Source organism: Miscanthus floridulus, chromosome 8, assembly GCF_019320115.1.
Source record: "Miscanthus floridulus cultivar M001 chromosome 8, ASM1932011v1, whole genome shotgun sequence".
NCBI classification, from domain to species: domain Eukaryota; kingdom Viridiplantae; phylum Streptophyta; class Magnoliopsida; order Poales; family Poaceae; genus Miscanthus; species Miscanthus floridulus.
The window spans coordinates 16944913-16968400 of NC_089587.1; the positions used below are offsets into that span (position 1 = coordinate 16944913).

The window sequence follows — 23488 nt, forward strand, 5'->3', positions numbered from 1 at the left end:
ACTTATGAACGTGCCATCCTTGAGTTGCTTGATTTGAAATCCAAGAAAGAACTTCAACTCTCCCATCATGGATATCTCGAACCTATTTGTCATGATCCTACTAAATTCCTCACAAAAAGCCACATTAGTACTACCAAATATTATGTCATCGACATATATTTGGCAAACAAAGATATCATTATTGACTTTGCGAGTAAACAAAGTAGCATCGGCCTTTCCTATCTCAAAACCTTGTTTGAGTAGGAAATCCTTTAAACAATCATACCAAGCTCTAGGGGCTTGTTTGAGCCCATAGAGCGCCTTGTCGAGCTTGTAGACGTGGTTTGGATACTTGGGGTCTTCAAAGCCCGGTGGTTGCTCCACATACACCAACTCGGATAGGGGGCCATTAAGAAATGCACTCTTCACGTCCATTTGATATAACTTGAAATCATGATGGGCGGCATAGGCAAGTAGAATACGAATTGATTCTAGCCTAGCCACCGGTGCATAGGTCTCCCCAAAATCCAAGCCTTCAATTTGAGTGAATCCTTGAGCCACCAACCTTGCCTTGTTCCTTGTTACCACGCCATGCTCATCTTGCTTGTTGCGGAAAACCCACTTGGTTCCAATCACATTTTGCTTGGGTCTTTCCACCAAGGACCAGACTTCATTCCGAGTGAAGTTATTTAACTCCTCTTGCATGGCTATCATCCAATCTGGATCATCAAGTGCCTCTTCCACCCTACGAGGTTCCAAAGGAGAAACAAACGAGTAATATTCACAAAAACTTGCTAAACGGGAACGTGTAGTTACCCCTCGTCGAATGCTCCCCAATATGTTATCAACGGGATGATCCCATTGAATGGATTGATGCACTCTAGGATGTGGCACTTGAGTTGATCTTTGGATAGGGCCATCATCATCATCATCATCACAGTCATGATTGATTGGAAGATCACAATCATGAGCTTGCGGAGGGTTGACTTCACTTCTTTCTTCATTGTTGAGTTGTGGTTGAGCTCGCTCATTGTTGACCCCATCTTCATGAGATTGACCTTGTGCTTCATTTGATCTCCCATCTTGATTATTTCTTGTTGTGGAGGCTTCACCATGTTCATTTGATGAAACATGATGAATGGTTGGATCAAGATAATTACGCACAACATGGTCTTCATCTTCGTCTTCAACGGGCTTCACTTCACCAATAGCAAGCTTCTTGATTGCTTCATGTGGGGCTTCCTCATTACCTACATTCTCAACATTGACTTGCTCTTTTTGAGAACCGTCGGTTTCATCAAAAGTCACGTCTACCGCTATTTCAATCAAACCGGTGGTTTTATTGAAAACACGATATCCATGTTCGTTAGTACCATAACCAAGCATGAAACCTTCATCAACCTTTGGTGCAAACTTAGAACTTTTGGATTTCTTGTTAAGTATGAAACACTTGGATCCAAAAACTCTAAAGTAGTGCACCTTAGGCTTTTTACCGGTTAGAAGTTTGTAGACGGTCTTTTCTCTTATCTTGTGAAGATATAAGCGGTTGATGGCATGACATGCCGTGTTGACCGCTTCCGCCCAATAATTAGTTGGGGTCTTGTACTCATCCAACATTGCTCTTGCGGCTTCTATGAGTGTTTGGTTCTTCCTCTCCACAACACCATTTTGTTGTGGAGTGTATGGAACCAAAAACTCATGCTTGACTCCTTCTACATCAAGAAACTCTTCAATGTTGGTGTTCTTGAACTCCGTCCCATTGTCACTTCTAACTCTCTTGATTTTGACATCAAACTCATTTTGGGCTCTTTTAGCAAACTTCTTGAAGATTCCTTGGACTTCACTCTTTTCACGCAAAAAGAATACCCAAGTGAAACGAGAATAATCATCAACAATTACAAAACCATATTTGTTACCACCAATGCTTATATAAGCGATGGGTCCAAATATGTCCATGTGAAGCAATTCCAATAGCCTTTCGGTTGTCACAACATTCTTGGCGGGATGTTTAGATCCAACTTGTTTTCCCGCTTGGCATGCGCTACAAATCCTATCTTTCTCAAAAGAAACATTTGTTAGTCCAAGGATGTGTTCGCCTTTTTGAAGTTTGGCCAAGTTCCTCATCCCAACATGGGCAAGTCGGCGATGCCATAACCAACCCATGCTAGATTTTGCCATTAAACAAGTCTCGGGATTTACTCTGTTTGATGTGAAATCAACTAGATAGAGTTTCCCCTTTAAATGACCCGTAAATGCAATAGAGGAATCCACCCTTCTATAGACTTCCACACCCTTATCCGTAAAGAGACAATTGTAACCCATCTCACAAAGTTGTGAAACGGACAACAAATTGTATCTCAACGAATTCACAAGTAAGACATTGGAAATGGAATTATCATTTGATATTGCAATTTTACCCAAACCGAGTACTTCACCTTTTCCATTGTCACCAAACACAATATTTCCACTTTGATCATGACTCGGTTGAAATGATGTAAACATGTCCTTCTCTCCGGTCATATGATTGGTGCATCCACTATCCAACACCCAACTTGTTCCACCGGAGGAATATTCCTACAAAAACAAATTATGCTTTTGTTTTAGGTACCCAAAAAGATTTGGGTCCTAAGGGGTTAGTCACATAAAACTTGGGCACCCAAACACTCCTCATAATTTCCTTTCTCTTTTGGGCACCAACATACTTAACCACAATCTTGCCATCCTTGCCCCAACAACACATATAGTCACTAGCATAGCACCGTGGAAGTGGTGCTTGTGGCTTGAGGACATCGGATTGCTTTGTCTTGATTGTCTTGGTATTTGTAGGTTGAATCTTTGGAATGTATACCTTGTTGTTGGCCTTGCATATAAGCTCATCAAGAGCAATGCCCTTGTTGAACTTCACACAAGGCACACCATTTATTATATTCCTTCCATTTGCCTTTCCATCATACCTATTGTAGCCAATGCCTTCCTTGATTGATGGGTGCCTTGATGACTTGTATATAGTCTTGTTAGATTGCTCTTGACACTTACACCCATTCTTCAATATCATCTCCAACCTATGAATCTCCTTGTTTTTCTTCTCTAACTCAACAAGGTTAGTTGCATATGCATTTACATCAATTTTATAGCATCTTTTACAACCATCACTAGTGGAGACATTAGAGACTTCGGTTGCCTTAGGAGAAGTTGAAGTGCTAGCCCAAAGAGTACTATAGTTTAGCTCAAGATTTTGATATTTTTCTTTCAAGCTTGTGAGGCTTTCTTGAGTTATACTCTTTTCATTCTTAAGGCTAGCTATTTGATCATTAACCGTGGAATGTTCCTTAGTCAATTTCCCAATTGAGTCATTGGCTAAAGACAATTCAACGGTTAACTTCTCAACCTTTATCTTTTCCTCGGTGATAGATGCTTCAAGTGCAAGGTTTTTCTCTCTCTCTTGAGTAATTATATCTCCTTGTAACTCTAAGCATCTATCCCTCTTCTCTAATTTTTTCATTAGCATTTTTATTTTAGTGAATGCCTTTTTACCAAATTTCTTTATCATGGTTGCTTCAATTTCTTCTATGTTATCATCACAACTATCATACTCATCACTAGAGGAAATGGGTGTAGTATGTACCTTCTCCCCTTTTGCCATGAGACAAGTTGGAGTGTAGTAGTCGTTGTCGATGAGGTTGGAGAAGAGCCTCGGTGATGAAGATAGGTTGGCGAAAAGCTTTGGTGGTGAAGTTGAGTAGGGGAAGATCATGGTCGGTGAAGAAGAGTGGTGGATGGCGATGTTTGCGGCTCCCTTCTTCTTCTTCTTCTCATCATCACTTGAGTTACTATCACTTGACTCCCATTCTTCCCCAATATGAGCTTCACCTCTCTTCTTGCTTTTGTTCTTCTTATCTTCATCCTTGTCATGCTTGTGCTTCTTTTTCTCATTAGGACAATCGGCTATGAAGTGACCAACTTGACCACATCCATAGCAAAATCTCTTTTTGAACCTTCTCTTACCATCACCATAGGTCTTGCGATTGCTTTTCTTCTTCATAAACTTTCTAAGATTTCTAATCATAAATACAACCTCCGCATCGGAATCTTCTTCTCCACTTGAGGAATCATCCTTCACTTTCTTCTTCTTTTCTTGACTTGAAACTTGACCTTCATGTTGTTGAGTTGCTTTAAGGGCGACACTCTTGTTGAATCCCATTGCATTAGGATTTTGATTGTGAGCATTGATTGTATCTTCATCTAGACACTCATGATGCTTGAGCTTTGAAAGAACTTCTTGAGGTGTCATCTCATCATAACCGGGCCTTTCCATGATCACGGACGCTAGCATGTTGTTCTTGGCTCTATAGGTTCTCAACATCTTTCTAGCAACTTTGTTGTCATCCCATTCGTTGCTACCAAGAGCTCTTATGCGGTTGACCAATGCCATGAGCCTATCAAACATGGATTGTGTTGTTTCATTTTGCAAGAATACAAATCTTTCCAATTCACCATGAAGTAACTCTATGTTGCCTTTCCTCACACTTATATCTCCTTCAAATGATACTTTCAAAGTATCCCAAATTTGCTTTGCACTTTCCATTCCATTTACTTTTCTAAACTCATCCGGAGCTAAGCTTGACACAAGCAATGCTACGGCTTGTGCATTTTGATGAAGGTTGTGCACTTCTTCTGGAGTTATCTCTCTATCTTCATCGGTAGGAATCATCACACCAACATCCACAACTTCCCAAAGTCTTGCGGCTATTAGATTCATCTTCATCTTGTAAGACCAATCGGTGTATCTTGTTCCATCAAAGTGAGGTGGCTTGCCAATATTGACGGACGGAGTATGGAGTGTTGAACTTTTCATGATTTGTCCATAGTCAAAACTCATGTGTGAATATATTCCTTTTTCATGAGCATGCTCACCGGCTCTAATATCACTAGCGGCATCTTTGTTTGCTTCATTCTTGTCACTAATATCATTCTTGCCACTTATTGCATCATCAACCTTCTTGCTCAATTCTTCCTTCAACTTGCTCATTTCATCTTGCATCTTTTTCATTTCATCTTAAAAGAGCTTGACTTGAGTACTCATCAGTTCTTCAGCTATTTTCTTGGCCATTTCGACGGCAACGGCTTGCATCTTATCGGTCTCTGACATTGTTTCTTCTCACGTGGTGAAACGCAAAGAGAAGACCTCGCTCTGATACCAATTGAAAGGATCTAACAAAGCCTAGAGGGGGGGTGAATAGGCGTATCTAAATATTTACTGCAAATGCTAAGTTCAAATCTGTCAGCAACTGTCGGAAGTCCCGACGTTTGGGTCGGAACTTCCGACGTTGTCAGAAGTTCCGACGCAAACGTCAGCAGTTCCAACGCCTACGTGAACTACAAAAGCAGTGCCAAATTTAATTTTACGGATAAATAAACTTACAACCTCACTTCCTAGTGGTTTGGTGAAGATGTTGGGTCACTCCCTTGATGTCGTAATGCCTCCAAACCATAGATCGAGTCCAAACCCTAAAATGAAGATTTTGGAGACAAGGAGACAAAACACATACAAGTAATCTCAAGCAATCACAACAACAACAAGCACGCGGGACACAAGGATTTATCTCGAGGTTCAGCAACCCCACAAAGGAGCTCCTATGTCCTCGTTGTTGAGGTGACCACTAAGGTCGGAGTCTTTTCCACCTCCTTGCCTCTCTCAAAGCGACCACAAAGGTCACTTGAGCTTTCCACTAAGAAATCGAAGGGTGATACAAACTTCCCAAGGTTCTTCCACACGATAGAAGCTCTAGGGCAACACCTAGCCGGCTAGGGGCAAAGCCCCAAGAGTAATAGATGTAAAATCAACCGGCTTGACGAAGAAATCAAGTGCTCAAGCTTTCCAAAGTGATGCTCTCACTTAATCCACTCTCCTTTTACTCAAAAACTAAGGGAATCGAAGATTGGAGCAAAGGGGGAAGGAGAGGGGTACTTTAGTTGCTTGGGAGCTGTTCAGCACGAAGTGAGTCAACTGTGAAATGAGTCCGTAATGGTTAGAAGTGAAGAGAGGAGTATTTATACTCCAAGTGAAAATCCAACCATTCAGATCTACGTCGGAAGTCCCGACGCAGATCCCGGGAGTTCCGACTACAACAGAAACCACTGTTCACAACGAGTTAGAAGTCCACGGGTGAAAGTCAGTGTCGAAACTCCTGGCAAACATCGGGACTTCCGACGGTCGGAACTCCCGACGATCGTCGGGACTTCTGACGAGCACAGTTAATCAAACAGCCAGCACTGCTGAGGCCGGGACTCCCGGCTTGGGTCAGGTCAGTGTCGGAACTCCCGGCGAACGTCAGGACTTCCGACGGTCGGAACTCCCGGTGAACGTTGGGACTTTCGACATGCACAGACAGCGAGCAGTCAGAAGCACAGGTGCCGGGACCCCTGGCTTAGGTCAGGACTTCCGACCGTCGGGAGTTCCGACTTACGTCGGGACTTCCGACATCGAAAGTCACAGAAAATTATTCTATGTGCTCGTGAAGTGCTAGAGTGACACACTTTTGATTTTATTTAAATGCTTGAGCACTCTATCTTCCTCAGACCAACTAAACTTGCATCCCTCTTTATAGTGCGGCGGATCCTAAACTCAAAAACAAAATTAAAACCTTTGGAGATCGTTTTGAATTCATCCGCCTTTACAACTTTAAGAATTGAAGGATACCATTTCATCTTTATCAACTCTTTGAATCTTTCATGGGACTAATAGCTGCAACATATCTCATTAAGATCACATTAGTCCCTAATTTGGATGTCATCAATACACCAAAACCCACATAGGGGGCAAATGCACTTTCATCCCTTAAACCCATGCCGGCTACATGTTCTCTGAACACGTTGGGTGGTAAGCCCTTTGTGGCTGGATCCACGAGCATTCTCTGTACTTATATGCTCAAGATTTATTATATGATCCCGAACTTTATCTTTCACAACATAGTACTTTATGTCAATGTGTTTGGCAGCACCACTTGACCTATTATTGTGAGCGTACTGTACCGCTGGATTGTTATCACAATACAATCTCAGTGGTTCATTTATATTATCAATCACTTTCAATCCGGGTATGAATTTCTTCAGCCAATTCACCTGCTCCGTTGCCTCATAGCATGCTACAAACTCAGCATACATTGTCGAGGATGCAGTTACTATTTGTTTGGAGCTTTTCCACGATATAGCCCCTCCTGCGAGAGTAAATATATATCCTGACGTGGATTTTCTTTCTTCTCCCACATAATCAGAATCTAAATACCCCTCTATCTGCAGGGAATCAGATCTTCTATATGTAAGCATGAGGCCTTTCGTACCCTGCAAATAACGCAGGACTTTCTTCACTAAATTCCAATGTTCAATTCCTAGATTCTTTTGATATCTGCCAAGTAACCCGGTAACAAAAGCTAGGTCAGGGCGTGTACACACTTAAGCATATTGTAAACTTCCAACAGCTGAAGCATACGGTACCGCTTTCATTCGGTCAATTTCATATTGGTTCTTGGGACACTGATGTTTCCCAAATCTATCGCCCTTGACTATAGGAGCAGGTGAAGGACTGCACGCATGCATACTAAATTTCTTCAGGACCTTTTCTATGTATGCCTTTTGCGATAATCCTAGAACCCATTTTCTCCTGTCTCGGTGAATCTCTACTCCCAAAACGAATGAGGCTCCACTGAGATCTTTTATATCAAAGTTTGAGGACAAGAATTTCTTTGTTTCCATTAGTAGATTGATATCACTACTAGCAAGTAAGATATCATCCACATACAAAATTAGGAATATGTACTTTCTATTCTTGAACTTTGCATAAACGTAATTGTTCTCAATATTTTCTTTAAACCCAAAACCTTTTATCGTTCTATCAAACTTCAAATACCACTGTCTTGAAGCTTCCTTCAATCCGTAGATTGATTTCTTCAGGCGGCATCCCCATATTTTCCTTTCCTTTTACGACAAAACCTTTCGGTTGTGCCATATAAACATTTTCTTCTAAATCCCCGTTTAGGAAAGCCGTCTTTACATCCATTTGATGTAACTCCAAATCATAGTGGGCTACAAGTGCCATTATAATTCTAAAGGAATTTTTACATGAGACTGGAGAAAATGTCTCATTGTAATCAACCCCTTCTCTTTGCGTGAAGCCTTTCGCCATAAGTCGCACTTTAAATCTTTCTATATTCCCTTGGGAGTCATATTTTGTTTTGTAGACCCATTTACAGCCTACTGTTTTGGCTCCTTTAGGAATATTTTCTAAGTCACAAACTTTATTGGTTCTCATTGATTTCAATTCATCTTCCATGGCCTTAAGCCACTTTGATGAGTGGTCGCTTCTCATGGCTTCTTCAAATGAGGTGGGATCATCCCCCATCTGACATTCTTCTGTTTCATAAACTTCATAGTCATCAGTAATAGCTGATCTTCTTATTCTTTGAGACCTTCTAGGTGCCTCCGGCACTTGTTCCACATTGGGCTGTTGTTATTCTTCCTCATGTGCAACATTTGGTTCTATAGGTTCCTCAAGGATAGGTTCCTCAAGGACAGGTTCCTCATGTTCATTTATTGTCGCCACGGGAGAACTTGCAACAGGTGTTGGTACTATAGTGTCATGCACTATCGGTGCAACAGCAGCAGGTAGCGTGAAGAATGGTTCTTCAACCATCGGAGTGGGTACATGTACCCACTTTTCCTATAGTCTTATTTCTCATGCTACCATGCTCCCCCTGATCATGTTATCCTCCAAGAACATAGCATGTCTTGTTTCTACAATCTTCGTATGTCTGTCAGGACAATAGAAGCGATATCCTTTCGATCTTTCTGGATAGCCAATAAAATGGCAGCTGACTGTCTTGGAGTCTAACTTTTCTATGTTCGGGTTGAAAACTTTTGCCTCGGCTGGACAGCCCCACACACGCAAATGGTTGAGTGAGGGTTCCCTTCCTGTCCACAATTCATATGGTGTTTTAGGCACCGACTTGCTTGGTACACGATTAAGTATGTGAATGGCGGTTTTCAGCGCCTCCATCCATAAACTAATTGGTAATGTGGAGTAACTTATCATGCTTCTTACCATATCCATTAAGATACAGTTACGTCTTTCAGCCACTCCATTCTGCTGAGGCTCCCCTGGTGTGGAGTACTAAGCAACTATGCTATTTTCCTATAGGAACTTTGTAAACGGTCTAGGAATTTGGTCATATAGGGTATGTCGCCCATAGTACTCTCCACCTCGGTCTGATCGTACTATCTTGATTTTCTTATTGTGCTGATTTTCAACCTCAGCTTTAAATATCTTGAATTTATCCAACGCTTCCGATCTTTCTTTAATTGGATAAATATTGCCATAACGAGAGTAGTCGTCTGTGAATGTTATAAACAAATCATAACCATCCACATTTTTCACAAGAAAAGGACCACATATGTCTATGTGGATTATTTCTAAAATTCATATGCTTTGTTTGGCATCTTTCTTAATTTTATTGACATACTTTCCTTTGATACAATCAACACATTGTTCTAAATCTGAAAATTTTAAGTGCGGGAGAATTGATTCCTTAACCAATCGTTCTATTCTCCCCCTCGAAATATGGCCTAAGCGACAATGCCATAATTTCGAAGAGACATTATCAATTCCCTTCCACTTCTTAGTTACATTCGCAGATGGGGAATCATTCACATTCTCATCGTATATATTGTTCGCATTCTCAGCAAGAGATAATAAATAAAGCTTGTCTTGTCGGAAGGCAAGACCAACATATTTATTATCAACCAGTATCTTACACTTGCCACCACCAAAATGGCAATCAATTCCATCATCATCAAGTTTTGAAACGCTTATCAAATTTCTACGCAAAGAGGGAACATAAAGTACTTCTTTAAGTCTAAGTACAAAACCATTATTCAATTCTAAAGAAAAAACTCCAATGGCTTCAACATTGGCTTGCACTCCATTTGCAACTTTAATCGTTCTTTCTCCTCTTCGCAAGGTTCTCGTCCCACTTAACCCCTGTAAGGAATTTGCAACATGAGTAGTTGCTCCTGAATCAACCCACCAAGTGGATTTATCATAACATAAATATAGGGATTTATCTACAAATGTAATAAACTCATCACCTTTCTTTAACAGAGATTTCAGGAAGTCTGGATAATCTCTCTTGTAGTGTCCCTTCTTGAAGCAGTGCTTGCACTAATCTTTTTCAGCTCCACCATATTGCTGATTCTCAGAATCCTGGGGTTTCTTTCCCTGTGAATTAGAGGAAGAGGCCTTATCCCACTTAGGTTTCCCTTGTGGTTTAGAATTCTTGCCATTAAAGTTCTTTCTTTTATTATCCTTCACAAAATAAGCGGATTCACCCTGTGAGGACTTTATCCTCTCCTCTTCTTGAGCACACATTGAGATGAGTCTTTCTATGTCCTATCTTTCAGGCTGCATATTATAGTTCACAATGAAGGTGTCATATTCTTTTGGCAAAGAAGCAAAAATCAAATGAATCAGGAAATCCTCCTCCTTCAAATTCATTTCCTTTAGCTTAGATGTCGTAGTGTTCATCTTTAAAATATGCTCTCTTATGCTACCACCAGTGAATTTCTCATTCACAAGCTTCTTAATCAGTGAACTTGCTGTGGCCTTGGTAGACCCAGTAAACTGACTCTTGATTTTCTCAAGATATTCTATGGCAGTAGCACATTCAGGGATTGAGCCCCTTATCTGTTCTTCTATGGTGGCCTTGGCCACCAACAGGCACTTGCGATTGGAGAGAGTCCATTGCCTATGTTCAAGGTCATATTTCATTTTTATTTTAGCATGATCACGCTTTCGAGTAGCGAAATCTGCGTCAGATTCATTTTCACCTCTCACTAGGTCCTCTGGCTCAGTAGGACACGGTGAGGTGATGGCAAAATCGACCTCTCCCAACACAAGTTCCAATTCATACTTCTCCCGCCACACACGGTGATTGGTCCCATTGAGTGTCGGGATGTTGGCAATGTTCACAATGCATTTGCCTCCTGAAACCACACCAGAGTAAGTAAGAAACATATATATATATATATATATATATATATATATATATATATATATATATAATTTCATGCTTTAACTCAACGTTGGTCAAATTAAAACTTATAATTCATCCATGCAAAACATTTTACATCACCGTTGGGCAGAAATAAAATTAATGCATAATTTCTCATGGATCAAAATTATAATATTGTTATTAACAACGTTGGTCAGAAAAATAACAACATCATAATCTCGTCAAAATTATCAGAAATTCATCACTTCTCTTAAAATTAAATTATCCCGTTGGTTCAAATTTAATCAAAGAGAACAATAATTATCATGCACAGCGGAAACATTAATAATCTTTTCATATTATTATTTTTTCAGAAGCACAAAGTACTTTACTGTTTTCTGGTAAAATATCGTTGGATAAAATTTGCATAGAAAAAATTGTATCAAAATTATTCAAATTCATCAAAAAATATGCATTAAAATTGCTCCTGGAAAATAATAACAAAAATTTTCTTTTCACTTCAGCCCAGCGCGGCCCAGGACGGCAAAAAATCGGCTCGGCCCAGTCCTCCGCGCGCGCGCAGGCCGCACCCAGGCCACAACCTGGGCCTAGGTCGGCAAAGTCGCGCTGCCATGCGCGCCCGCCTGGGCCAGCCGACGGTCCAGTCGCGCTCCACCGTCAGATCGGATCGGACGGCCAAGCGTTCGTTTCGGCCGAATAAAAACTCCGACGCCGCGCGGGTGCCTGAAACCCTAGGTCATTCGGCCGCTGCTTCTCTCTCTCTTCTTCGCCGCTCGCTCCTCTCTCTACCTCATCTCTTCTTAGCGTAACAGCGACCGAGAGCGACGACGGCGAGCGAGCGTGCAGTGGGGCGACCATAGCGCCGTCGTCGGCCCCCTCGCCGGCACGCGTGCTCCCCAACGGGTGAGCACGCCGCCGTCGAGCGGCCTGGCCACGGCGCTTCCTTGGCCGAGCCTGGCGAGCCAGCTCCCTGGCTCGGCTTCTTCTCCCGCGCCGACGAAGGGACATCCCGACGCACGGCGAGGTAGACCTTCTTCTCCCTTCAGATTCGTTTTCTATCTTCTTTCTTTTCTTTTTACTCGTTCACCTGAAAAGGGGGTCTAGGGTTAGGGTTCGGTTGAACCCGATTCATGTTTTTTTTGTTTGATTCGAGTTCTCCAAGATTATCCCCTTTCCCCTCTTCGGATTTGGGTCTGCTTTTCTCTTCTCCGAACAAGGATTTAGATCTAGGGTTCGGAATCCGACCCTCCCCTTTTCCCCTTCTTTGATTTGATGTGGGGAATTAGGGTTAGGTCTTAGGGTTCGGCTTCGTGAGCCGAGGGCCCTATATCTTCTCTGATCCAAATGGATTTGTTCTCTTTTCTTCTTTTACCCGGTTAGGGATACACAGAGGCACCTGGCTCTGATGCCATTGTTAAGTTTCGTAGGACTCAATCGAGTCAAAATCCCAGTAATCAAAGATCCGAATACACGATCTACAAAGAGGCATAAAAAGGGAGGAAAAGGGATAGGTAGAGTATGAAGTCGCAGACTATCGAAGGCCGTAGTGGTCAGAGCAGTCGGAGTGGTGGAAGCGCCGGCCGCGGCCTCATTGGCGGATCCCATCTGCGCGCCGGCAGCGACGTTCGGTGGAGAGAGGAGTCAGTGCAGTGGCGTCCTTGGCGGCGGCATGTGCGTCGGGGTGACGTTGCCGGTGTCGGTGGTGCTTCCCGTCGCTGGCAGCGCCCCTTCTCAAGATTGGGTTAGGGTTAGGATGTCGGTGGGTGTCTGGCGGCGCGGTGAACCTCATACTGCGAGCCCCGGCCCCCACCTTTCCTTTATAGCGCTGTGCGACGGGGGCCCACCAACCATGTAGGGTTGGGCGCCCCCGATCAAGGCATGAGAACAAGGCCCAAAGGCCATTGGGCCTAATGGCGTGGGAGATCAATCCAACAGTCGCCTCCACTTCTACGCTAACCCGCAGTCTCTTCCACTTGCCGTCGGGCCTTCCTACTTCTATAGTCTTGTAGCCTTCTCTTTTACTTACGTCTCAAAACCATGGTTCGACTCATGTTAGTCCACCTTCTTTGATCCCAAATACTATATCGTCATGAACTCATGATAAGTGGATATTTTTTCTTAGTTTTAAGATGGATCTAATAACTTCTGATTTCCAGACTCCCCCATTAGAAAAGAGGTGAAAAGCATATTTTGCTCAGTTTATTGATAGTCCATTCTCAACATCCAATTCCTGAAACGCTAGAGAGATATCGCCCTATTCGATCTATAACAACTTGTGTTTTTCAAAATCCACATGTTAAAAAAAGGTGAAAAACATTTCTCTCTCTCTTATTTATAGTTCATTCTCAAAATCCACTTCTCGAAATGCTACCACCATGCAAAGCTAGATTTTTTTTCTTTTGAGAAACTTTCAACATCTCCCACCCATCTGTTGTACGGTCCCGTTCGTTGGTCTGCAACTTGGCTGAAACTGGCTGAAAACACTGTTTCGGCTGAATTGTTGTGAGAGGAAAACACTGTTCTGGCTAAAAAAAGCAACCCAACAAGTTGAATATGGGGTAAACCGAACAGGGTCACGCAGTCTCCCGTGCCCATCTAATCCGCAGTAACCTGTCGTCTCTTCCACAACCATCCTCTACTCGTGTGGCATTTTGTTTTAGGGTTGTTTGGGTCCATGCTATAATTTCCGTGTCTTCTAAGTTACTTTGGGCCCACGCGCAGGCGTATGTGCTAATACAATCTTTTTTATGGCCCGAAATACCCTTGCTAGCCCCCTCTCTTCCACACTGACAAAGTGGGGCCATGCCTCATCCCCTTCCTCTCTCCCGGTCCCCATCCATCTTCGTCTCCCTTGTTCTAGCTCGAGCTCCCATGGCGAGCATGCGCCCAAGGAGCTGGCGGGCAGGCTCCGACGTTCACGGCATCCTTCTCCGCACTGGCGCCTGAGGCACCATCTTCTCCCCCTCCGGCATGCACTTCCCCTCGCCTCCCTTGGCGTCCTCTACTCCGGCAACCGGCGCTGTCGGCCTCCGCCTCACAGTAGCGCTTCCAGCAGTGGCCCTACATCCATCTCCGTGCTTGTCGCCCCCAAGCTCGCCGCCCTCGGCCTAGCGACAACCGGATCTAGCTCTCAGCCCATGCAGTCGACATCAGTGGATGAAGAAGAAAAAGAGCAGAGGATGGCACATGGGCCCTCTATGTCAATGATTGGAGAGACAAATAAATGATACGAGTATTTTAGGCTATACAAAAAAAAACAACAGTGGCAAAGAAAAGGACCGAATTATTCAGAAGATTTCAATTTATATATAAGGAATAAAATCTCCTCGGTCCTTGTCAATTCCCTCCCACATCCTCTAAAACCCAACGAGGCCTCGGGATGACTCTGCGTCCTAACTGTCCGATGTCCGATGTCCAATGTAACATCAGCTCATCAGCAGTGATGACAATTGATTTGAGGACCGCTACAAAGCCCAAGTAAGATCCTGTGTCGAGCAAGAAGCTTACGGCCCAGCTGTCGTTCAATGGCAATGAATCAACCCAAGTAAGGCCGTGTACCGGGTAAGAAGCTTACGGGCCAGCAGTCTCTCGATGGCAACGATCAAAGTAGTTGGGCAATGTGGGCTGGGCCCAAAAAGTAAAAGTAAAGAAAAAGAGAACAAAAATCGTGGTCGGCAGGATTCGAACCTGCGCGGGCAAAGCCCACATGATTTCTAGTCATGCCCGATAACCACTCCGGCACGACCACTGTGATGTTCACGATTCAAATGTTTCTTTTAAGATTATTAAAGGTCCGAGAAGTTTTGCTGAACGAACGTAATAAAGGCTGATGGATGAGTAGGTGCCACGTCGTGTGCCGTTTCTTCGGGCGAGATCGACGAGGAGACCCGATGGGACCGACCGACCAGTGCACCGTTTGGAGCGTTCCCTAACTACCGGCCTCCACGCCAGCCGACTGCGACCGGCCGGTCCGAATCCGTCCACGGTCCACAGCAGCAGACGAGATCGATCTCGGATGTGCTCGATCGATCGATCAGTCCCTCGTCAAGTCACTAGCCATGCACTCCATCGCTGGCGGCTACCTCATGACGCGAAGCGGCAGCTACTCCGCGAGCGAAAAGGCCACCTCGCGCCTGGCGCACGCTGGCAGCGCTCACCGCCGACGCCGACGCGTTCCGCCTGCATTGGCGGCCGGCCGGCGGTCAGCCGACGAGCAGGCCGGATTTATTAAATCAATCAGCGTTCTTGGCCGCTTGCTTGCTTCTGGCCTCTGGGGTACGGTTAGACTTGTCGCGGGGTCCCTGGCGGCTGGCGGGGCGGCTGGGACGGACGGGGCCATGGCTGACGATGGGGCGCTTGACACTTGCAGCATTCACGCCCATGCCTCCCCAGCCGGGCGGGTTGCTTTCACGTACCCGCGTAATCTCCAGCACTGCGTCGCCGATCGATCAATGATTTGGAGAGTGGACTGTTGCTGGCGGACCGTATGACTATACATGCACCAGACAGACTGAGACGGCCCCATGTTGCACTTGATGAGGCTGTGTAACATGAGACATATTGCGAAACCCAAATCCAAAATAGATCTAGAACACAATGTTTATAGCCTTCAATAGAGTACCTATATAGAAGATCCATTTTAGATGTTAGGAGAGGCATAACCTAAATATGTGTATCCTCTCTCCTGGAGACCTATTGGTAGACAGTATGGTTTTGTTGTTAGAGAAGATCAAAATATGTATTAAACCCTTTGTCTGTAGTGTTACCCAAAGGACGAATGAGTCTTGTATTTTGGGTTATGGTTGTCGGAGACAGTATGGTCCTTTTTCTTCCCAGTCGTCCTAAGTGTACGAGTTGGATACAACACTGCTGATCCACCTGTGTTAATGTCCCGTCAAGATAATCGCAATGCCATGCATGCTTAATACTCCTAGTCTCCTAGACTCCAACTCTATCTAGCATGGGTCCAGAAGGCTTGACATCGAAATAGGCAAAGCCACAGTGAGAAATCTGCAGCCTGTTCGTTTGGCTGCTGCTTGTCGTAAACGATCATAAATTTCTAGTCGAAACGGTATTTTTTTCTCATACAAACCAGCCAGCAATACTTCTTCACTAACTAACGACTAAACGAACCAATCAACCAAACATGCTCCTGGTGATTTCCCCCCTTCGTCTATAGGAAATGGAATGTTCTTTTCTGGGGCAGCTGCCACGGTCCGGCAACAGGAACACGACGACGTGTCGCGTGCCCCCACCGTATTAGCGCCATCCCCGTTGCCGCCCCGCCCCGCCCCTCTTGTGTCCACTCCGGCCGATCCACTCCACACGCCCACTTCGACGCGCGCGTCTCGTGCTCTGAGCTCCTGCTCGCGCGATGGCCTCCGCCGGAGACGGCGACATCGGGGAAGCAGCAGAGGCGACGACGCCCACGAGGAACAGGAGGACGATCTACGACTACCTCGGCGAAGGCGAGGACGGCGAGGAGGCCTCGCCGCCTTCCCCGGAGACGCCGCCGCGGCTGCGGCTCCCGACGTTCACCTGCGCCAGGATCCGGTTCGGCAGGAAGCGCGGCGGAAAGGGTGGCCGGAAGGAGGCCGTCGCGACGGAGAAGAGCGAGGACGCCTCGGTGGACTCCTCAGGTGCGCGCGCGCGCGGTCACTCACTCACTCTCTCGTTTTAACCTCCACGTGCGTCGTCTAGTTGTATAGTCGATCGATCCTGAGGCCTTGCTCCCGGCCATCATATATATCGCAGGATGGAAGCAGGAGGCGGCGGGAAGCAGCGGCGGCAGCGGCGGCGGCTGTGTAGCGGCCGGACAAACCGGGATGGGGCTAAGCATGCTCTTCCTCCTGGCGAGGACATGCGTGGAGCTCAACCGGATGGCCGAGGTGCGCGCGCAGATGGAGACGCTCCTCAAGGAGATCCGAGACGAGGCTAGCAGGGTGAAGGGCGGCGCCGCGGATGATCACGTCGTCCTTGTCACGCCGAAAGCCTGCAACAACCTGCAGTCGTCGTCGTCGTCGACCAACACCACCACCGCGTCGTCGAGCTGCGTCTCGGACACGAGCACCACCAACTGCCTGGAGATCCGGCGCGGCGAGGACGGGGAGCGGGCGTCGGAAGCAGAGGTCGAGACAGAGCCGACTGCACGGCGCCAACCGCCAGAGTGCAAGTGCGACACGGAGCAAGACACTCCTGATCAGGTACAAGCCTTTGTTCGCGTTGCGTCTATGTCGGAATGAATGAACTGGCACGTTCTGATCCTCTGATCTTTGCGGCGTTTGCTTAGTGTTCGGTCCAGTTGTCGTCCGACGACGACGGCAAGTTTATCGAGCTGGAGGGAGGGCTGTTCGGCACCGGCGGCGGGAATCCCCAGCGAGGCGCCGTGGTCGTCGACGAGAGCGACGACGACGACGACGGCGACGAGTCGTGCGAGCGGCGGCACGAGGGAGGAGTCTCGGCGACGGAGCTGGAGCGGAGGCTGCACGAGCTCCAGCACCGGCAGGACAGGGAGCGGATCGAGGCGCTGGAGTCGGCGCTGCGGCGCGCTCAGCGGAAGCTGACGGAGAAGGAGATGGAGGCGCGGCTGTGGCAGGACACGGCCACACTGGCGCTGGGGCAGCCAGTGCCAGTGCCGCGGGACGGACAGGGACAGTGACCTTGCGCTTGCAGTTGCAGCTAGCGTGCCGTACGGGCTGTACATGTACTGTACAGCTAGCGTGCGTACGTTGCTTGGGGCCCGGTTTTCTGTGTGCCAGTGGGGACTTGCGCGAAGCTGGTGTGTTTAGACTTTAGAGCCCGTTTGGTCATTGTAATTTGTATAGGTTAACAATGTATAAGTTCCTCTTTGTTAGCTCTGACAGAATCTTACCGTAGCTCGGTTCTTCGATCACTCCATCAGCCATATCCTCAGCCAGGCGACGAAGCCAGAAAAAAATTTAGAAAAGGTTGAACAAAAGAATAGAGATTTTTTTTATCTTCTCTTAATCTTAACCTCTTTTACCTAATATATATATATGCATAAAATTTTAAGAGAGGGCTTAGGGGGCTCCACGTGTCCAAGATCGGTAGGGGGCTAGAGCCCCCAGCCCCACCGCTGGCTCCGTCGCTGTCCTTAGCTTCTTGTAAACCAATAAAAATCCTTGAAATCAGTCAAGGCCTTGCATCCTTCCTGGTTTGTGTGTAGAGATAATTCTTCGTCACTGTCCGGAATGCCAAAGGCTTGCTTAACAGCAAAAGGGTTGATATGTATAACCCTATCTTTACCAAGATCCAATACCATAGTTACAAGGTCTAGCCTGTCATACAAATACTTCAATATTTCTCTGCTAACTAGCTTGTCTGCTCAGATCTGGAGGAGGCCACCAAAATTCATATTAGGGCCGTTTGGATTCTTGGAATTGAATTTGTTCTAATAATTATAATTTAGTCATACAATAATTATGCTAATATGGTTTTATATGAAATATACTTGCATATTATTGTTAGCCATACTAGAGACATATACTCCCTCTGGGCAGCTTTTTTAGGCGTGAGAAGATGACTCCTGACTACCATGGAGCAAAGAGTGTGTATAGCTAGAGAATAAATCTTGCGACATTCAGCTTGTTCGGTCGTTGGTTTTGGCCAGGACTTATCAAAGTGACAGTTTGGAGTCAAAGTGACAGTCGAATTGGAGTTTGACATCAAAACTTTTTTGTATAGGCAATAGAGAACATAGATTGTTTCATGTGAAATTTTGGTAAATTTTTATATCTGTTTGATAATTTTAATTTATTAAGTACAATTATAGAATTTTAATTGATATAAATTGAATTTGAGTTATAACTGCATGAAATAATAGAATAATATTCGTAGAAAAATCAAATATATATTGTTGAGTGAATTTGACAAGATATTTTTAAAGTACATCGGAACAAATTTAAAAAAATATGTTATGAAAAAGAAGAAAATAAAAGAAAATAAAAAAATACTAGATTTGTCAAGTGCCTCTAGTCTGGCACTCGACAAAAAGGGTTTACCGAGTGTCAGGTCTGGGACACTCGGCAAACCCCCACTCATATACCCCGCATCCGGCCGCACACAGCCACACACTCACACACCCACCCGCGCCACACACGCACACCGGCACACCCGCCCCCGGCTGCCGCCGGCTCCCCTTGCCCCTTGTCACCGGCGCCGGCGCCCGGCCTGGCCGGCCCCTAGGCCCACGTCCGCCCCCTCCTCTCCAACGGCCCCCTCGTCCGTGGCTCTTGTTCTCGGTCGATGCCTGATAGGGCGACTGGGCGCTACCACGCCGAAGGCCCAAGCGGCCGAGCCGAGGACCGCCGCCAGGCGCCAGCCACCTCCGCAGCTCCGCCATCGCACCACACCAGGTGAGTTCTCAGCACCCGATTCTCCTTTGGCCTCCTATTTGCTATTCCCCCAAACCCTAACCTATCTCTTGATTTGCGTTAGGCCATTAGGAGTCGCAAGTCTCCTCGGATCTCTTGTTGCTTCCCACCCCACAAGGCAACACAACACATGGCCGCATGGGACAGGCAACGGTCGATCTGTAATTTTCTCACATAATTTAATCTCACAGGAATATTGTGTGACTTTGACAGGATCTAAGGAGGAGGTCACGGCGATTTGGAGGATCTCAGGGTTAATTATGATTTTTTCTATATTAATTTTCCTACCTTGATTTTGTATTTGTAATTTTTTCACCACTACTAATTTTCATGTGTCTGTACATCAGATGCCCTTTCTGTAAAGGATCCTCAGCTAGCAATGGGACTGCTCAACTAGAAGGTCCTTTCTTTCACTATATGCTTAATTAACTGCAAATTGTGGATTATCAATTCTGGATTTGTTAATTTTTTGAGATCCTGTTAGTGTCATTATCAATTTGTCATGCCTTGGTAAATTGTGTATATTGAACTTTTAGTTAGGTACTATTTTGTCTTGGATCTCTCAACTAATAATGCATGGATTGCTATATCTCTGCAACAAAATTTGCTTCTTTTGTTGGATACGCATATTGTGTCCAAACTATTCTTAACCATAAAAATTCATTTTTCAAAACCACATATTATTGTTTTAGCAAAATCACTGCTGCTAGCTATGAAGACCACACTGAGAATCGTTATTTATGTTTTACAGTCTCTTATTATCCAAATCAGATTATATGGTAGTAAATACCAAGTCTCTTGGATGCTCCGTGTTTGTGTGAGTGTTACTATATTGAGGCCATTATCTGCTTTTAGTATGCCATTCGGTCTTATATAGCCATCTGTTAGTTGGTATCTATCCCATTATTCTGAATTTTAATTTTACATGCCATGGCCTGAAAGTTGGGACAAATACCTTTATAATAATGTAGCACAATTATCTCTGTTCTACTAGTTTGTGAAGCTGCAACTGCAATGTTGTGCCATTGGGTTTGTAAGCTGTTATCCCCAGCACAATGTTTAAACTCATATTTGCTTTCAATATGAATTAGTTCCTGATTTGATCATTAATTCATTTTTGTTATTTGAAATTCATTGTAGTCTGTTTCGTCTGAGTCTCATGTCCTGGACACCTCCGTAAATGGCAACTGTGAGCATGGGACTGTGATATATTCATGTAAAACCTTCTCCATGCTCCTCTCTTGCTTATGTAGTTTTTACTTAGCTATCCATTTAAGTCCACAGTTTCAAGAATGTTACTCCTGATTCAGTTCAGATCTTACTAGGTGCGAACAAAAGTGGTCACACAAGGCATTGATGTAAATGCTATCCCTTTGCTTTGATATGCCCTTCAATCACCGACTAAAAAGTTTAGTTCAATTAATCTGCATGTAAAGACTGAAAGGGTTAATTTGCCTAAATTTGCAGGGCCATGATAGGCCGATAGGTCAACACATCAAGATCCTTTGGTCACACAAGACATTGCGGTAAATGCTATCCCTTTCTTCTGTTATATCCTTCAATCACCGACTTGAAAAGTTCAGTTGTTCAATTAATCTGCATACATACTGAAAGGGTTCATTCTTTTAATTTATATTGACTAGCTCATCCAGTAACCACACCCTGCGCACAAAGCACTGACAGTACCTATGCAAATTGCTATATCAGAATTTAGACAAATTCCTAATGGGACTAATGCTTTTTTTTGTGCCAACCAAGCTCATGTGTTTCATGCTAACATAAATTCTGCGCAGATTGAACTCTTTATTTCCCCCCTATAGTTGCTTCATACTGTACTGTGACATTGATTATTTTATTTCTATAATTGGTTCATAGAATCAGCACAGGTTATTTAACTTATGGGACAAATTTCAGAATAGAACGATTGTTTTCATGGTGCAGATAAAATAGCTATGGAATAGAGGTATTAAAATAGTTCTACCATGCTACCTGATTATGTTGATCCCATATGTACATATAAATGCCTTAACCATCTTTTTGCAATGTTTGTGGTGATCTTTTTCTTTTGCTTCATAGGAATCTCAGGTACATAGCAAAGTGCATGGTGTTCTACTTTATGGTCTGCAAATAGAGACCGCACCAAAAAAAATGGTGCTTTCTGTTTCCTTTTGTTTGTCAAATAAGCTGATGTATCCTTAATCTATCATTTACCTGGACGTTCTTTTCTCCAAAGCCTCTCATTTCTCAATTCAATTGTTGACATCATGTCAGTAGTCTCAATTTCTAATTAATTGGTAATTGTAGTCTCAATTACTTGGGAATTTCTTCTACTCTTTTTTTCATGACACCCATCCATTGGTAATAATTAGTTCTTTAGTACTCCGTGTGTCACTGCCTCTTCAGAGATGCAATAGCCTACCTATACCATATAAATATGCTGAGAAAAAATATTATTTTTTCTTTGGAAAATAGGTTTACCGAGTGTAATTTCTAAAAACACTCGGCAAGCAATAATGATATGCTGAGAAAAAAATTATTATTTTTTCTTTGGAAAATAGGTTTGCCGAGTGTAATTCCTAAAAACACTCGGCAAATAATAATTCTTTGCCGAGTGTATTTTGGAAAAACACTCAGAAAACCATTTTTTTTTGCCGAGTGTCAAATTTGATACTCGGCAAACCATTTACCGAGTGCGCGATAAAAAACACTCGGCAAATAGCTGTTTGCCGACACTGTAGATGTCATGTGCTGTTTGCAGAGTGTTACACTCGGCAAAACCTTTGCCGAGTGTTTTTTAGTCTTTGCCGAGTGCCTGTGGCACACGGCAAAGTCACTGTTTCCGGTAGTGAATGTCACGTACCTGCCTATACGAAAAAAAGTGAGAGCGCCTAAAAAAGTTGCCCGGAGGTAGTACTTTATATCTTGTATTTCTATTGTAGGAAAACGAGTTAAAGAGTGTGCAATAAGTTGGAGAGTTTAAATATAGCATGGTGATCTATATAATCTATTTATATCTCCCATCATATGAATTTGAGATAGGCTTATTTGTGAGCTTGGAAAAGTTGTGAAATGCCAAATTCCGAGCAAAATAGCCTAATCCAATAAATAGATTTCAATTCCTCTAAAATAAAGGGATCCAAATGGCCCCTTATCGAATCTGGTAGGCTGCCTCATGGTGAGGAGATGAATAAATGAGTTTTTGAATCTGGTACGTTGCCTCACAGTGAGGATATGAATAAATGAGTTGATACTCGAAGGTGCACATCGAACAGTTGGTGCATGAAGATATTTAATAACTTTTTGCTATTTAGGCTTGAGAAAGGAGAGAGAGGACTTGTGTAATTGTTCAAAATAAGTGCTAATTAATAAGAAAGAGTGGAAATAAGGAACCGTTATGGTAAGAATGTAATGGGATACTGTTTGAAAAAGGTACATCCATATGAACAAAGTGGCAAAAAAAAATGGTAAACAGACCAAACAAAAAATTAATAATTTAGTCGCAATAGTATACCTTGCTAGGTGGAGCCGTGCGAGGGGCATGTTTCTTCTGCAGTTACTAATTTAGTCGCAATAGTATACCCGGGTACCATTTATCCGCAAATTACTAATTGGCGGAGGGTGAATGGGGGCAGGCGGCGAACAAGTGCTGAAGTGCAACTATCATGTTGCTGCATGGTATGTATGCTGTCCCTTCACCGGGCAGCTCACACACTAACACTTATGATCACTCGTACGTCATTCAACCGCCTTTCTCATGCCCTTCTTGTTTCTTTCAATTGCTTGCTTAGTTACCATAATTTAATCTCACACACTATCAGCACCCTTTTGTTTCTTTTAACCACGCACCTTGCATTTGTCCCTTTATCTCCCTTGCATTCGGTCCCATTATATCCCTTGCATTCGGGCGTCGACCGGAGAATTGCGCAGGCGGCGCAAGTCCTCTTCTCAAGATGACAGGTGCCACAACCAATAAGCGCTCCGTCAAGAGGGCCTAGAAATCATGCTCTAGCAGGAAGAGCAACCACCCCGCCATGAAGGATGCCATGACACGGG

At 44.3% G+C, this 23488-nt stretch overlaps 1 protein-coding gene, 1 long non-coding RNA gene and 1 other non-coding gene across 8 annotated transcripts; 2 read left to right on the forward strand and 1 right to left on the reverse strand.

Moving 5' to 3' along the window:
• Positions 1-14708: 14708 nt before the first annotated feature.
• Positions 14709-14790, reverse strand: TRNAS-AGA (transfer RNA serine (anticodon AGA)). Its single transcript has one exon. It is a non-coding gene; the product is annotated as a tRNA-Ser (tRNA).
• A 1558-nt stretch (positions 14791-16348) lies between these two features.
• On the forward strand, positions 16349-17962 carry LOC136471232 (protein POLAR LOCALIZATION DURING ASYMMETRIC DIVISION AND REDISTRIBUTION-like). Its single transcript, XM_066468966.1, has 3 exons — positions 16349-16681; positions 16797-17245; positions 17332-17962. The coding sequence occupies exons 1-3, from the start codon at positions 16417-16419 to the stop codon at positions 17698-17700; spliced, it is 1083 nt and encodes a 360-aa protein (XP_066325063.1). The 5' UTR covers positions 16349-16416; the 3' UTR covers positions 17701-17962.
• Positions 17963-19107: 1145 nt separating this feature from the next.
• LOC136475838 (uncharacterized) lies at positions 19108-21827 on the forward strand. 6 transcript variants are annotated; one of them, XR_010763300.1, is made up of 4 exons: positions 19108-19417; positions 19500-19688; positions 19783-19835; positions 20576-21827. It is a non-coding gene; the product is annotated as an uncharacterized lncRNA (long non-coding RNA). The 6 variants fall into 6 exon arrangements; XR_010763299.1 differs by having other exon boundaries at positions 19500-20961; positions 21311-21398; positions 21512-21825; XR_010763298.1 differs by having other exon boundaries at positions 19500-20961; positions 21311-21825.
• The last annotated feature ends 1661 nt before the right edge of the window (positions 21828-23488 follow it).